Here is a 17,499-nt window from a genome sequence, read left to right as displayed (position 1 = left end):
TGACTCGCAAGGGAGTGCTGCTACATCGACTGACAAATAGCCTGACCCGCAAGGGAGTGCTGCTACATCGACTGAGGGTTTGGTTGGGGCAGGCAGTCTATCATTATTAAAAAAAAAAAATTCTGGTCTTGAATTTCAATTTTTACTTTTTATCAACAAAATATGGAAAAAACTTTCGGACAACATCTAAGGGTTCTATATATATATATATATATATATATATATATATATATATATATATATATATATATATATATATATATATATATATATATTTATATATATATATATATATTATATATATCTTTTATACTATTATTAATATATATCATATATATATATTAATATTATATAAAAGTATATATATAATATATACTATATAATATAATGTATATCTTTTATACTATCCTATCTAATCATTGCTATATGAGGGGCTCAGCGGAAAAGTGGTCTTCCCCACATTTTAGAAATTTTCCGGATAATCACTGCAAACTGTACATTGAGAAGGTAGTTTGTTGTGGAAAAAGTGCCTAACCCCAAAACCCATCCATACAGTGCTATTACCTATAATCATGTTTACTTTAACAGAAAAATAAAAATTGAATTGTGGAAAAGTTGCCTATCCAACAATCAACATGGCAAAAATAAACTGCTCAGATTTGGAAGAGTTTCTAATGAAAAGTGATTGTGATGATTCAGATGCAGATAACAACACTTCTTTAGAGGATGATGTTAGCAAAGGTATGTATATAATTAATGTAGCATCAAGATATACTTTTCATTGAGTTTATCATACAATAATATAGTTTCTAGCCTCAATGTTGTTTAGGCAGGTTTTCCTCTTCTAGTTTTTCAAAACTGACATGCACTTTTTTATTTCAGTTTCAAGTATTGGGGATCAATATGTTGAAAAAAACGCAAGACCTATATCTATACTAACAGGAGTTAATGGTATGTACAATTTGTCTAAAACTAAATAGGCTTATAAAAGGAATTTTTTAGTCCTATTGATATGGCCTAGGACTGATTGTTTACATTAGTGTTAGGCCTAGCATTAGACTAGCTAGGGCCATTTAGTTTGTTTTGTTAGGAATTCTTTTCTTGTTAGAAAATAATTTTTACCTAAAATTTTCATTGCAGATTCAAATGTAAACCTTGTTGGAGAAGTAGGAGAGGTCAACAGCTTTTCCCAGGAAGTACAAGGAGAAACCCATAGTCATAGACATAGTCGTAAGCGAATTGCCCATCCAGAACTACACAAAAGAAATATTTTGAAACAGAAAAGGTCAACAGGGAAGGGATATGTTACATCAAAGGGCAAAGTAGTTGAACCAAAGATTTTTATTAACAAAGATTGTGGTTGCAATCTAGAGTGCAGCAGTAAAATAACAGTGGCTCGCCATAATCAAATTTTTTCTAACTTTTACACCATGAACTGGGATTTAAAAAACGCCTTTGTGATGGGTTCTGTTGATGTAAAAGAAAAACACAAGACGCATCAAATAACTCCCATAGGGCAAATAGTCATTCCTATAAACTAACTGATGAATGTGGAAATGTTAAAAAGATTTGCAAAACTTACTTAAAAGACACATTACAGATTCCTGATGGGACAATAACAATTATTTTAGCAAGGAAAAAAATAGATGGTACACCTATCGAAGATCGCAGAGGTAAATCGGCTCCACAAAATAAAAGTAGTGATGAAGACACAGAATATCTTGCAATATGCTTGCAATTGCAATGAAAATGATCGCACCCCACTTTCAATTTTTGTATTTCGACGCATATTCAATACAAAATTCAATTTACATTTTCACCATCCGCAATCAGATACATGTCAAAAATGTGATCTATTTAACAATAAAATTAGGTGTCTTTCAGAGGGTGAAGAAAAGAACACTGTTAGGAGGGACCTTATTATTCATCAAGAGATGGCTGAAAAGGCAAAAGAAAAAATGAAAGAAGATACACTAGATGCACATACAAATCCAAACAAGAGGGTATTAGTTTTCAACTTACAAAAAACTCTACCGACACCAGTGCTTAGTACAGGAATAGCCTACTATAAAAGGCAAATGTGGACTTACAATCTTGGAATCCACAATGAAAACTTAAAGACAGGTTTTATGTATGTATGGAGTGAGGAACAAGCATCCAGATGTACTCAAGAGATAGGTTCGTGTATCCTCGAGCATGTTTTTCGACACATACCAGAAACTGTGACCCATTTAATATTGTATAGTGATAGTTGCGGTGGACAAAATCGTAATATAAAAATGTCTCTTATGTTACAATATATTTTGCACAAATCTCCATTTCTGAAAACCATTGAATAGCAATTTTTTGTACCAGGGCATAGTTTTTTCTCCTGCGACCGAGACTTCAAAAAAATGAAGGACCAAATTTTTGTTCCAGATCATTGGATAGACCTTATTAAAAATGCAAAGAAGAAGGCCCCAATATTTATTGCAAGAAAAATGGAGACCCATGAATTTCTCAGTACAAAATCAAAAAATGGCGAAAAAGTTTCATGGCTAAAGACATGCTAGATAAAATTGGAAAAAGGATCACCACGCTCATTTCAAATGAAGCAAACACATTTAGAAAGTGACACATTCATGTTGCTGGACGTAACAAAGCGAAATCGTGGACAGCCATCTACCACTATCAATGTTGAACTTGAGCCCTTGTACCCCAATGGTGGAAAACTCACAAGAGAAAAGCTAAGTGATCTTTTTGAGCTAATACAATTCATACCACCTGTCCATCATCCCTATTATCTTGCTCTTAAAGGTGATGAGGAGGCAACTGATTTGGGTCTAACAGATGATTCTGGTGACGAAGACATAAATTAGTGCATGCAACATATATAAAAGAATCATTAACAAGTCATAAACAAAATATCCATTTAGCCTAACATTTTCGTTATTGCAGAACACAGTAATATAGTGTCCTAATTTTTTAGTAGATATACCAGTGTATTTTTTCACCTGTCTTGTAGTAACTTAATAGTATAATAAATACTATTTTTCTGATAATGATACTTTTTCCTGTGATTTTTAAAAAGATCCTTAAATTCTTTTAAAGTTTACTAAAAATGAAGTAATTGTGGCTTAGACCACTTTTCCGCTGAGCCCTTCATATTAGGAGAGGTAATAAGTTAGCCTTTTATACATTATTTTAACTTAAAAGGTAGCATGTCATCTGTGTGAGGACATGTAAATATAACTATAAATAAAGCTAATAATAACCTGATGATTTCATATTTACATGCGATGCCAAAATATTAGGACAAAATACTGCATAATCAAAATCTAATTCCTAAAAAAATTAAAAATGTGTTTCGATAAATAGATTTATACTAAAATAAAAATGAGATAGAAAAAAAAAAGAAAAGAAATAGAACTTTTTATTATTAGAGGAAATCAATACATACATATGCATATATATATATATATATATATATATATATATATATATATATATATATATATATATATATATATATATTTTAGGGGTATGACAATTTTGCAACCCTGTATCCCCATATACAATTGAGTGGAGTTTTGATGTAAAAATCAAGAAAATACCATACATTTATACTTTATCTCAAAAAAGTTCAACCCCCATTTAAAAAAAAGACTTATGGAGTATAAGAAATGTAATTTTGTGACACATGTTCCAGTACTTTAGGGAAAACCAATAAAACATGAATAATTAAAATATTTTTACAGTATATTTGACAATAAGTATTTAATGTTAAGTTTTTCTATGCTATGACATAAAGGCAGTAAATCTTGCATCACATCACCGCACATTCTGCACATATATTTGACCATTGTGCTGGAATTGGTGTTGCCTCTGTGAACCAAAATGCCTTTAACAATTTTAATGCTTTTGGATGCTCATTGCATGCTTCTAATAGATTAACAAAACCTGCAGGATTGAAGTAGTGATTACCAAACCATATATATCACCCCATGAACCACAGATGAAGTCGCATACTGCTTGAGCAAATTTCTGCTATTAATCTGGTATTTAGAATGTAAGCAAGTAGAATAAAAATTGCTCTCGAGTTCTATCTTATATTACTTATAGCAGGAAGTGATTTGAAATTCACTTTTGGAAAGGTACCTGTGCTTTTAAACTTTCTATTACAAACTATTAAGTGATGCAGGAAGTCCATCAAAAGAGTATCTAAAATATGGTGTTGGCATCTTATAATAGTAGGCTTTTCTAGTCCAATGGTTTTGAAATGTTTCTGTAACAGTGTTACTACACTAATTCTTATTCCTGTATTTGCAGATGTTGTCAGATACAATCATTTTTATGGATGGCCACAGCTCATATTCATCCAGCACAAGCTTTATCTGATTAAATATTGCTTCACCTTTTCCATTCATCAGCTCGAGAACAGCAAAGCCTAATCTCTCTCTTTTCATTTTTCAAAACAACTACTTGATGTTCCATTTCCTTTATGTGCTTTCCCAAAAAGTGTACAGACCACTTTCCATTTTTTAAGTTCTCCATATAATTTGCTTTCAATTTTTCTCCTTCTTTCATGACACCTTTGTAGACACCACTTTGAGTTGGAGTAGAAATAAAAATTCCACCTTTTGATAGAGTTTTACGTATTTTATGTGCTTTTTCGGTTCTAATCTTCGCAGAAATCACTAAATTTACCGCTAAATTTGTTGCTTGTCTTTTAGATGATGATGACAAACTTTGGACATATTCAGCTTTAGTATCACTGCTGGAACATTGCTCTTCAGTTTCTGAATAACCTCCTTCACTAGCTGATTCATCAAAATCTTGGTTTTGGCTGATGGACGTTTGTTTCTTTATCAACACTAGTTTTCTTCAATAAATACCTTCAGTATCTTCAATTGTGGTCCAATATCCAACTCTTCCATTTGTTGATATTTGCAGACCATAAAACTCTTTATCTTCCTGACACAACCACTCACCTTTTTCATCAGTTATGTTAAACAACTGGGTAAAAATTTGAGTTTGGGGTTTTCGACTATATTTGTCAAGTTTTTTTAATACATTTTCTATTTTTCTTTCTGATGCTGATTTCCCTTATAGAATTAGAATATTCAGCTTTCTCCATAGTTGTTCAGTTTCTTTACCAAAATTACAACTCTCTCCTATCTGCTTTTCACATTTAATGACAAACTTTTAAATCAATCAATGAAATGGTGTTCTGTTGGCATTTTATTCATTTTACCAATACTTTTAACAACAGTACATCTTCTTGAAGTCTCAGCTTTTTCAAACCTCACCTAATTTGGTTCCGAAAATTTCTTACTCTTGTCTGAAGAAAGACCATTTTTGGTCATTTTTGTATGTCTATTACATTATTTATAACTCATAAAGATAACACTAAAAAGATAGGAAAAATTTTTTCAGTTTGGGGGTGATCTTTTTCAAAAATTAACATCAAAAACTTGTATTTTCTGTTTATAAATATAATTTCTCCACTCATGGTAACATGGGGAATTAAAAATTCTTAAAATAAATTATTAGTCTTATATATATATATATATATATATATATATATATATATATATATATATATGTATATATATATATATATATATATATATATATATATATATATATATATATATATATATATAATTGTATACTATATTTTATACCGTTTTTAACAAATATATATAATCAATATTATCATATATATATATACGACATATATATGTATACAATAATAATGATGATGACAATGATAAAAACTATAATGAAGAAAAAGAACATACTCGTCATATAATAATAATGATGGTATTGATGGTAAATAGAAAGTAATATTAATGATAATGATAAATATGATAAAGTATATTTTGCAATATAAACAGCAACAGCAGTCTTCATAGTTAGTTATATACAAATTTAAAATAACTTACAAATAATGTCAACAATAAGGGAGTTGGGTCTCTATCACTTGTTACATTGAACAACAGTATTCGGAATATCTCATTTCTAATTAAAGAAAAGATCTCTAATTTAAAACTTTTTTAATAAATATTAAAAATCATAAGGTAATAATAAACAAGTATTAGTCATAACATTATAAAAACATTTTAAAAAGGTCAGACTCAGGTTTATCAAGGCCCCTCTGCTACTGGTAATATGTAATCTGGTACAACCTGCTGCCATGTTGGATTTTATTTTCTAGGCAAAGGCTGAGAAAAGTGAACTCTGACTTAAAATACACCCGCTTTAGGGCTCTTAGTAGAGTAAATGTTAGAGATAATGTCTCAACAAAAATACTTATCTTAAGTAAATGTTAACTGCATTCGCCTACTGTCTTGCAGAAGGCCATAATGGCAAAAATTTTAGGGATGAACAAAAAAATTCAATTGACCAGCCTAACACACATTTTCAACTATTACGCTGGGTTAGATAAAAAATCTGTGTTTTTTCGTGTTTAAGATGACGAATCTTCTTGACAGTTCTTATTGAAAGTGAGTGAAATTATATCTCTTACGCAAAATTCACCAGACTTACTTTCTCTTTGTAAGACTAAATTGATTTCAGCTGTTTAATTTTTTAATCTCAATTTTGATGGCTGTTATCCTTTGAATCTCAAAGACTCAAATAGTCACATGCCTGGCTGAGGCATATGCTTGCACATCAATTCATCGAATTGTTTTAAATCTTGTTTGAATTCTCTTGTCATTCTTTTATGTGTTTCTGTTTAGCACCTCTTCATTCAATCACTTTTTTCTTTGTTCTTTATTGTTTTCCTTCTTCTTAAGACTTTCTTTTTTTTTTTATTTTATTTTTGATTAAATTGACTTAGCCCTTTGCCTTTTTTAACAGGTTTTTATGGAATCAATTGGTAAAAGTAAAGATCAACTTTTATGGAATCAATTGGTAAAAGTAAAGATCAACTTTACTTTTAATAAACTTAAGAAGTAAAAGTAAAAATAGCTAGTAGAAGTTCTATCGATACTATTGATACTATCTAATATCTGTCATTGATACTATCTAATATCTGTCATTGATACTATCTAATATATGTCATTGATACTATCTAATATCTGTCATTGATACTATCTAATATCTGTCATTGATACTATCTAATATCTGTCATTGATACTATCTAATATCTGTCATTGATACTATCTAATATCTGTCATTGATACTATCTAATATCTGTCATTGATACTATCTAATATCTGTCATTGATACTATCTAATATCTGTCATTGATACTATCTAATATCTGTCATTGATACTATCTAATATCTGTCATTGATACTATCTAATATCTGTCATGTCTATAGTGATGTCTATTTTTGTCTTTTATAAAGTTGGAGATGCTTTAGTTACAATGTAAGCTCACCTATAATTTACTAAACATTTACATTTGTGTTCTGTCTGAACCTCTAGCATGATGTTTACTCACCCATAAGTTACTATTTATAAGTCTATGTTCTGTCTAAACTAATGATGCAATGTTTTGCATAACCATAAGTTACTATATATGTATGTTTGTGTTGTTTGTCACTCTCTGGCACAGGACTAGCTCACCCATAAGATACTATTTGTATGTCTGTGCACTGTTTGAATATCTGGTTTCAGTGTTTGTAAAATTTGTGTGAATCAGTATACACTCATTTATTAATTAGTGACTACAACTATATAATATAACTTAATTTCCTGCATTCTTTCAGATGTAATGCTTTTCCTAATGCATTTCCAAAATCTTTTGCTCAATGTTTCAAAGTATGACTTACAGAAGTAACTTTTTTTAACAATTTTAGGTCATGTCAGGTTCAAGGTCATCACAATCACCCTTCAACTGGTAACATGTAATACAGTACTACCTGTCTCATGGATTTGTTTTTCTAAAGAAAATAAAACCTAACTTTAATTTACCCTGCCTTGCGGTTCTTGGTTGAATAAAGGCTAGAGATATCGTTTCAATAAAAATAATTATTTTGGACAGATATTAACTGCATCCAGTTACTGTCTTGTAGAAAACCTTCTAGGCAAAGACTTAAGGGATAGCCAGAACAACTCTGTTGACCAGCCTAGCACTCCTTTTTAATTTGTTAGATGTAAACCTGTGTTACATTATTTTATGCATGGGATGATGAATGCTACATCTACTTGACTTTAGTCATAAATTTTTGCTTAAGCCTCCTTAATAGTGGCTATGCAACACTTTCTGTTATCTCCTAATAAAATTACAATTCTAAAACTTAGCTTAATGAAGCAAAAGAAACATAACTAAACTAAAAAATTTTAGAAAAAAAGTTAAACTTGATTTTTATGTGACATTTATGTTTGGTTGGTAAACTTTGACTTTATGGTTATTAAAAACTTGTTGATGTTCTTATGTTAAATTATTGCTGAAGAATGCTAAGATAGTTTGCATACCTACTAACTTCTATCTAAACATATAAGTAATTTATTGTGTTGAATACAATCAAATACAAAGAAATATGCATATTTTTCCGGTAAAGGTGGAAGTTCACTATCCCCTCTGCCTTCTGCATATGCTTGGTAGGAGGAGGCAGTTATAAATTTGTAGTCCGCTGTTGCACCTATCTTTCGATACCAAGTTATAGGTATTTAGATAAAATTTGACAAAGTTATAACATTTTAAGTTGAGAAAAACTAAATATTGATTACAGTTTCTTCAACAAATCCATATATCAAAAATTTACTATTATAAACCTCATAACTTTTTATAGAATTGTTCAATTTCAATAATTTTTTCCCTTTTTAAATACTGAAGCCTTTTCCAATGATATATAACAATCTAACATTTGATCAACTAAAATTTTTCACATACCTTCTCATGGTTTTCACTTGTGCAGCTGCTATTTCAAATTACAACTATTTATTATATCTTTTTCAAAAGAACAACTCTCTTTAAAATATAGATCTTTCTACTATTGCAAGAAATTCTGTAAAAAAAATACTGTCTGATGCTAAGCTCCAATATCAAATTTTCTTCTGCTCTCTTGAATCTAATGACCATAAATAACCAATCATACTCTTCGTATCATTCCAATTAAACAGGTTAACACATTGTTAGACATCCAAAATCACTGAAATCTACTGAAAAATGGCATCTGTGGTGTGAACCCGTGAGGGTTTTTGAAAAACAAACTTTGTTTGTTCTCCAAAAACCCTGGAGAACACTCTGACTTCTCTAACTATTGCCCAACTAGTGTATTTTTTCAAAATATTTTTATGTTATGCGACTCCTCAATGCTAATTCTATTTTTGTTACAAACCTCTCTCAATTCTTTAATTTCAAAATACGAAACTTTGAACAAGGATGCTGCATAGAGAAACAATTTGAGTATGTACTACAAGGAACATGGTATAGATTGGACTCGGAACTTCTTAAAGTGAGATATTAGAAATAAAATAATTTCTAATATCTTAGCTTGAGTCTAACAAATTACTTTCTAACTGTTTACTCTCAAACAACTATCTGATCTCATTAATCTGAACTTAAAGTCTTAAACTTACTGTTTGTTCTGCAGATTTTGATCCTCTCATTCTTAAACTATTATTACAGAATAGTATTAATATGCAGTAGAGGAAGGTGACAAGGTGAAGGCTATTGCTCTTGTCATCCTAAAGGCTTTCAATAAAGTCTAGAATGCTGGTCTTATCTATAACCTTGCTTTATGTTGTGTACACAGGAATGCTTTTGAGGTTATTAATTCATTCCTCTCTAACTGCAGCACCTAAGTTGTTCTTGAAGAACTTAGGTGTTAAGAATCATTCTTCTTTATTTCCAGTAATTCCTGTTCTATCCTTGGTCCTGTATTGTTTCTTACATTTATGTGGTTCTACTTGCTGGCAATACAATTATAAACTTCTGTCTTGAAGAAATCAAAAAGTGATGACAAAAAATTATTCTTTTTTTATTACTAATTAAATTTTATATACAAATTTAAATACTAATTAAATAAATAAGAGGCAGCCAACCTTGAATCTGATCTCTGTTCTGTAATAGAGACTTGTGAATTTTAATTCCGAAAAAACTTAGTTATTTACTGCCAAAAATTACCACTATATTGTTAATACCACTGATGAATGGCAACACTCTGAGTCCTTTACTTTGAGTCTTCCTAAATTATAATTGACTATTGACCTGTCATAGAAACCAAATACACAACCAATTACAAAACTCACACCTGCTAAGGTTGCTTCTCTTTACTGAGCTCAGTATTTACTCCTGATACCATTCTCTACCTCTACAAATCCCTTATTCATTCCTGTATGTAACTTTGTTGTCATATTTAGGCTAAATTTTTTAATGATGCCCTTTTTCTTCAAGACAAGGTCAAAAAACGTATTATAAATGTTGGACTTGCCTTATCTGCTAAGCTTGAACCAGTGTTCCATCATTGTGAGGTTGCATACATTTCTATTTTTCTACAAATAACATCATGGTTGCTGCTCAAATGAGCAGCGACCGTTTTATCTTTAATCTCATCAACCAAAACTTATTTTCACTTAATGCATCCTTTTACTCTAACTGTTATTTACTAAACCGTATTTTATTTTGTTCCTTCATGCTCTTATTCTCTTTTTTGTTTGCACATCAATACTTAGATAATCTTTTCCATCTTCATGTTTTCTTCGGGACTCTCTTCCATCTTCATGTTTTCTTCGGAACTCTCTTCCATCTTTATTTTTTCTTCGGAACTCTCTTCCATCTTCATGTTTTCTTCGGAACTCTCTTCCATCTTCATGTTTTCTTCGGAACTCTCTTCCACTTCATTTTTTCTTCGGAACTCTCTTCCATCTTCATGTTTTCTTTGAAACTCTCTTCCATCTTCATACAGTTTAAAGTTTTTTAAGAATTTTTTTTGTTTTCTGGTAAATCTCAATTTAAGTCTTATATTCTTTTTGAAATGCAATTTATTACAAAATATTTGTTACAACAAAATATTTGCTTAGAGAACTCATTTTAAGAGTAATTTGAAATCTTTTGGTTTTTTAATTATAAAAGTTAAAAATAAAAGCCTAAACTGCTTAAGCACTGGGTAAGACCTAATATTAGAACATGCTCAAAGCACTTTAAATATAAATTGCACATCAAGTTGGGAGTAAATTTCCAATACAAACTTTAATATAACTTTTATAAATAATTACTGATGATTTCTTAGAAACTTAATATCCAACTATTAGAATATTCTCCTTCATTAATATCCTAAATATCATTCCTAGTTACTTTAAATTTTATAGTTGGAATAATTGTTTAAAATTGCTCCAACATTGGCTTTCAAAACTTCTTTAGGGTGCGTGTAACATTAATTATCTACCTTCAATCATGCATTGGATTTAGGAGTACTTTAAAATTGTAAATATTTTCTTTACAAATGATTTGCTGTTTCATCTTGACATTTTTATACTGTTAAACAAAAGTTCATTGTTAAGAACTTTTCTATTGATGGTAAACTATGTTTACCATCAATAGAAAAGTTACCATCAATAAAAGTTACCATCAATAGAACTTTGACCACAGACTTAGATAATAACGTTGGTTTATTTTTCAATTGATTTGAACATAACACTTTGTGATTCTGCAAAATTAAGACTGTTACAATTTAGAAGCAGCAATATCATTGATGCATAAAAACTTGCACATGCTTTATGTGTCAGGTAGGGTCTCATATTCAAAAACAGTTTCAATGTTACTATTTTTTTTGTAAGGTTCTGGAAAAACTTACTTAACATTAGAGAAGTGCTAAATATGCATCCAAGGTAATTGTATCCAAAGTAATTGTATCCAAGGTAATTGTATTGTTTCAATTTAATCTTCTTGATAACTAAATTTTAATGGCTGAAATTTGAAGAGGCGCTTAGATGTTATAAAATACCATATAAAAAAAACTTTTAAATAAAAAATTATTACCGAGAAATGGAACTTTTTTGCTTTGACTTGAACCATTTAACACTGGCCTAAAAAAGCAGAGTAAAGTAATATAAAAACATCATCAATTTAAAAAAATATATACTTCTAAAATACATTCTCTCACTTTGTGTACTATACTTTTTATACTTGTTTTTTTTTTGTCCTCCTTACTATTAATAAAATTGACCACTAATTAAGTTGCGTTTTACTAAGAAAATGATGAAGTAGTATTGAAATGATAGAAAACGATAAACAAAAATGATAGCTAAAACAATTGAAAAAAACAAGGAAACTGTGTGTTATACAAGTCTAAAAAAAAACAACAAAAGAAGAGAATTAGTAGAGTCTCCAACTATGGAAGCTTTTCATCTATTCCGAAATTGAACCTCCTATTGAGAATACTGTTTCAGAAGCTGTTAAGGTAGGGTGTTGAGGTAGGGTGTTGAGGTAGGGTGAATTACTATTAAAATATGATATAAAACAGCCAGCATTGTTGGCTGTTTTTTGAAAGAATCTAATCGATGAAATTCTTTCCACAATTCAAATATATTCATCAATTTAAAGACCTCTTCTTTTCCATCCTTTTTTTGACAGTATGTATTACTTTTTTGGGTTTTATTAGTTTCCATTGATTTTCAAACAAAAATGGGTCCTTAAGCTGTTATAAAATTTACATCAAAATTTTACTCAAATTAAGTAATGACAGTTTGGACTGGTTTTTGACAGTTTCAACTGGTTATCAACAGTTTCAACAGGTTTTTGACAGTTTCAACTGGTTCAAGAACTTCAAAAAGGTTTTAAAAGTGCAAAAATGTCATTTTTTGAAATAAGATTAAAGTTCCATTCAACTATGGATTGTTAATACATTCTAATAGAATTAAAAATTGTTGAACCATTACACCCAAGTATTTCATCAAGTCTTTATGTCTAATTTTAATTTGAGTTTTTTTTCTTATTTTTTGAGATATTGTGTTATAAAACAGAATGCTGAATAAATATTCTTTTAACACCTCTTTAATTGGTAATAATTTGACCAAAATTAATATTCAATTTCATAACATTTATTTTGTTCAATAAACTCTAAATTGTAATCAGTGCAGTGATCTTCTATGGAATCTTCTTCTACTTCTTTTATATCTTAATCAACCAAATCTTCTGTGATTTAAAACATAAGAATTGTAATATTTTTTCATTATGGCAGACCATATATAGTTATATCTTAAGGTGGCATGGTTTTTTGATATTATTTTTCTTATAATACATAAATGAGAAAAGTAAAAAATAGTCACAACAAATAAAATTTCTTACCTTCATGCTTTCAAGGGTATGAGCACCATCAATAAAAAAACTTATTTGATCCCTTTTAATAATTTGACAGCGACCTGGCCATTTTGCTTCCACCAAACCTAACAAAATATAAAATAAAAGTAATAAGAAATAATTAAAACAAACAATTAAAAAATGTAAAAATGCAAAAAAGATTTTTTAAACTACAAATTATATAAATATTTAAATAAAAAATTAATTAACTTCAGAAAAGTCGTCTTTAAATAATACCTTGAATGAAAAGATTAGGCAGCATAAATGTTGTCATTAAACCTTCATTGTCAACTGATATGTTTGTCATCAGTTCAGTTTTCTCTTCTGGTAATAGAACGCTTTTGTTTAGAACTAATGATAAAAATATTCAAGACAAAAATAATAAAAAAATATTCAAAATGTTTTTTTTAATTGTAATAAATTCTAATAATTTATTGTTTAGGGATAAAAACAAACAATTTATTGTAAAACTTAGTAAAATAAACAAACACTTTTCAACCAGTAATTTGGCCAATGTATACTTATTTTTATCTCTACATAATAAGTTCAATGCATTTTGTAATATACAAATGCATAAACTATATTAAATCATTATTAAATACAAATTGTATGATTTTGTTATAAATTAAACTGCAAGTTTGAAATTAAAAAAATTTCAAACATTATTTTAATCATCAAATTATAAATATATATTTTGCTCCTTAGTCCTGATTTTAAATATATATATTTTTTACAGGTTTAATAAAAATAATAATTGATTTTTTTATTCATCAAGAATTTTTTTATTCATTCCAATAAATAAAAAGATAAAAATTATAAAGGATGTAATTTCTATTTTATTGGGTTAAAAAGAAAATAATAATAACACAAATGACATTAAAAATTAATTAAATCTAACATAAATGTTTTTGCTGAAACCAAACTCGACAAAGTTGAACAGCAAGTGATGCATTTTCCTTTTGGTGCTCTCCATCTAAACCAAGATCTAAAAAATAAAAAATATACAAAATTTACATTATATTATTTAACTTAATTATGTTTTAAATTAGATTAATTTAAATTATACAAAATGTTTGTATTAATGTATATTAATATGTATTTTGTATTAATATATATTTTAAGTGATACCAATTCCAATTACTCCAAGATTATTTTGGAGTAAATTTGACAAATTTTAGAATCAAACTTAAGTTTTTTAAAAAGGATAAAAAAATATCACCTCGCCACAAAATCATAACACTTAAGTAGCAAGTTTTGTATGAGTCATCACAAAACCACTAACCCCCCTCCCCTCTTATAGCGTGACATTATTTATGGATGACCTCTTAGTCATAAATTTATTTGAAGTTTGTCATTTTGTTAGTAAACCTGAAAAAAAAAATTATTTAATAAATTTGATTTAAGATTTTTAAAATAAAAAAAAATATATTATTAAAATAAAATTTAGAAAAGAACACATTTTCGGAAAACTATTTTGGTTTAACAAATCTTTTTTTTGTCTAAGTTATAATAAAAAGATTTAGCACAGAACAAAGAACCATAGTTTAGTTTTATTTTAAAGTCAGCATTTTGTTCAATTTTATTTTGAAGTCAGCATTTTGTTTAATTTTTGTTCAAAATACTTTACCTAATTTACATCTTTTCCCATAATTGAATTGACTCAAATGATGCATTTGATATAGTCACATAAACAAAGAAAATATAGGGAACCCAAAATCTGCAAGTTGTTAAATCAAATGTACCCACTTAAATGCCCAGTCTTGCGTGGAACAACTTCAGAAAGAATTGCTGAATCATATTTTTTCAAAAACTAGTTACAGCTAAAGTGAATGGCATTCGATACTGGACAATGATTGAAACAATTTTGAGACCAATCCAGAATTGTGATTCCTTCAAGATGGAACAACAGCTAACACAGCTTATATTACAGTTATCCAACTATAACTTAATGTTATTCTACAATAAAAGTTTGAAATTTCTATAAGCTGGGAATTCATCAAGACCCAACTATAGTGGACTGACAAACAATTGAACTAAACCATTTGCCATAGTTATTTTTGAACTGGTCAACCGACTCTGAAGCAACAACTAAATTTGATAGACTGTTCCAACAAGACACTACATGATTGCTTGAAAGGTTTTGCCTAGCTAAATTCCTAGTAATCTTTCTATGGATTCTGTATTCCGCACCGCGTTAACTTCTAACTGGGGTATTGGCTGTTAATAAGCTGAGAGTAGGATTTTCCCACTTAAATATATTAAAGTTCTTAGAAATTTTAAAATATTGGATTAATTTAATTATTACTCTCCTTCGCAAAATATTTGGCCATTAAATAATATTGTATTTTTCTAATTTTATCTGACCACTGTGTTTGCCCGTACCGCTTCCAGTCTTTTTCTTTTTTTATTTAATAAAATTATAATGAAAAATAATATGGAAAATTTTATAAAAATATATTGAAAATGTACTACTTTTCAAATTTATCTGCTTTAAAATATAAACTGAAGATATTACTGAGTACAGATATTTTTTATTTAGTATTATACTACATATTTTTAATTTGTTACCAATTAAAAATACCAATTGAAAAATGGTACAAATTACAACATGGTAAATAACCTAAATAAATAAACCTAGACAAATAACCAAAACAAACAAGCAAAAGAAATTTGTTAATAAATTTATAATATATTGATATCTTTGTTGTATCCGTAGATGGGTTGTATCTGTGGATGGGTTTTGTCCGTGTGTGGGTTGTGTCTGAAATTTTAAGACAATCATGATAAGTTTGATTCTGATGATGGATGAACATCCCTTTTGTTGTGAATTTGGTCTGATTTGCTTTTAAATTGATGGAATGTATAAAAATAACAATACATATAAAAATAACAATAACAATACTAGAATTTGATAAGAAAATATTTTTATGATTTATAAAATAATCAATTTGCAATTGCTCAAATGTTGCTGCTTTTTTTATCGTTTCGGAAGCTCTTGCTAAGGAGTTGGTTTATTATGAAAGCTGTTCTATGCAAATGATTTATGATTGCAGAGACAGAAGAAATAATATTAAGAGTTCAGTGTCAGAAAGATTGAATTGAAAAGACTCTAGACTAAAAGAATTAAAAATAAGTAAAACCATTTTTTAATTACACATTGTAAAGTTAATAATGAGCAAGCAGAGAATACCAGAAAGAGGCCTTGTGGAGTGTTGAGGAAAGGAGTACAAGCAAACAATATTGGTTGTACAATTCATTAGCAATTGGTTCATAAAAGACATAGTGGCATACAAGATGGCACACAAGGTGGCATATAAGGTATTCTTGACAGTATTGAGTGCAGAAAATCTGTTAGAATTGGTCATAAAATAAATAGGGAATTAAGGGCATTAAAGTTCTTTATTATGGGCAGGGAATTAAAGGCATTTAAAAACCTTAAAAATCTATAAAGTACAAATAATGTGTGGTAAATATTCGACATAAAAACTTTACATTTTTCTCCCATCTGAAATAAGTAATTTAAAAAAAGGATAACTTTAAAAAACAGTCTATATAACATAGTCTATATAACATTTATATAACATATCTATATAACATAGTCTATATAAAATAGTCTATATAACAATAGTCTATATAACATTTATGTCAAATAAAGTATAACAATGATAAAGAGGAAAATAAATCAATATTCCTGTTTTAAATTTCATTTTAGACTGAGAATCAATAGTTTACTCTATATGTATTATGTTAAAAATCTAACACAAGTTATTTAACATAAAATTTGAAAACAATAAAAAACAGTTTAAATGTATTACTTGGAATAGAATTTGAAAATCTATCTAAACTTGGTACCAAGAATAGAGGCACCTAAAAATATTAAATAATTTTAATTTGAAGATTTATTTTTTTGTTAAAATGAAGTTAACAAAAAGTATAAAGTTTTTCATTAAAAATTTTTTATAAATGAAATAAATAGAAATAAAGCCTATACATGAAAAAAATGTGAAAGTAGAAAAAATACTAAAAAAGAAGTACTCATCAATTTTTATTTAGAACTAAGTAATAATTTTAATACATTAATATAAAAAGATTAATATAAAAATATTTCAAAGAAAATAATTTTTTTCTGTAGGCGTCTAATAAAATTTCCAACTTTTTCTTAAGTGGTACCCATAAGCTTGCGCACAGAACAACAATCAAAACAATTTGATACTTTTTTAAATAACATTTAAAAATCTTAATTGTTCTTGCATGGTTTTT

The 17,499-nt window shown here is 28.4% G+C and overlaps 1 protein-coding gene across 3 annotated transcripts in view; it reads right to left on the bottom strand.

Moving 5' to 3' along the window:
- LOC101240343 (folylpolyglutamate synthase, mitochondrial) overlaps positions 1–17,499 on the bottom strand; it is a 45,579-nt gene that overhangs the window by 9,935 nt on the left and 18,145 nt on the right. For 2 of the 3 annotated variants that reach the window (XM_065791310.1, XM_065791309.1), the window contains 7 exons: positions 17,055–17,106; positions 14,138–14,224; positions 13,477–13,590; positions 13,228–13,325; positions 11,920–11,966; positions 5,928–6,003; positions 3,255–3,324 (listed from right to left, as the gene is read on the bottom strand). In XM_065791310.1, coding sequence (XP_065647382.1) covers positions 3,255–3,324; positions 5,928–6,003; positions 11,920–11,966; positions 13,228–13,325; positions 13,477–13,590; positions 14,138–14,224; positions 17,055–17,106 — 544 coding nt within the window. The remainder of the gene's footprint in view (positions 1–3,254; positions 3,325–5,927; positions 6,004–11,919; positions 11,967–13,227; positions 13,326–13,476; positions 13,591–14,137; positions 14,225–17,054; positions 17,107–17,499) is intronic. The other variant, XM_065791311.1, reaches the window with a different exon arrangement.

This window comes from Hydra vulgaris, chromosome 02 (genome assembly GCF_038396675.1).
Source record: "Hydra vulgaris chromosome 02, alternate assembly HydraT2T_AEP".
In the NCBI taxonomy this organism is placed as follows: domain Eukaryota; kingdom Metazoa; phylum Cnidaria; class Hydrozoa; order Anthoathecata; family Hydridae; genus Hydra; species Hydra vulgaris.
This window is presented reverse-complemented; position numbering and strand designations above follow the sequence as displayed.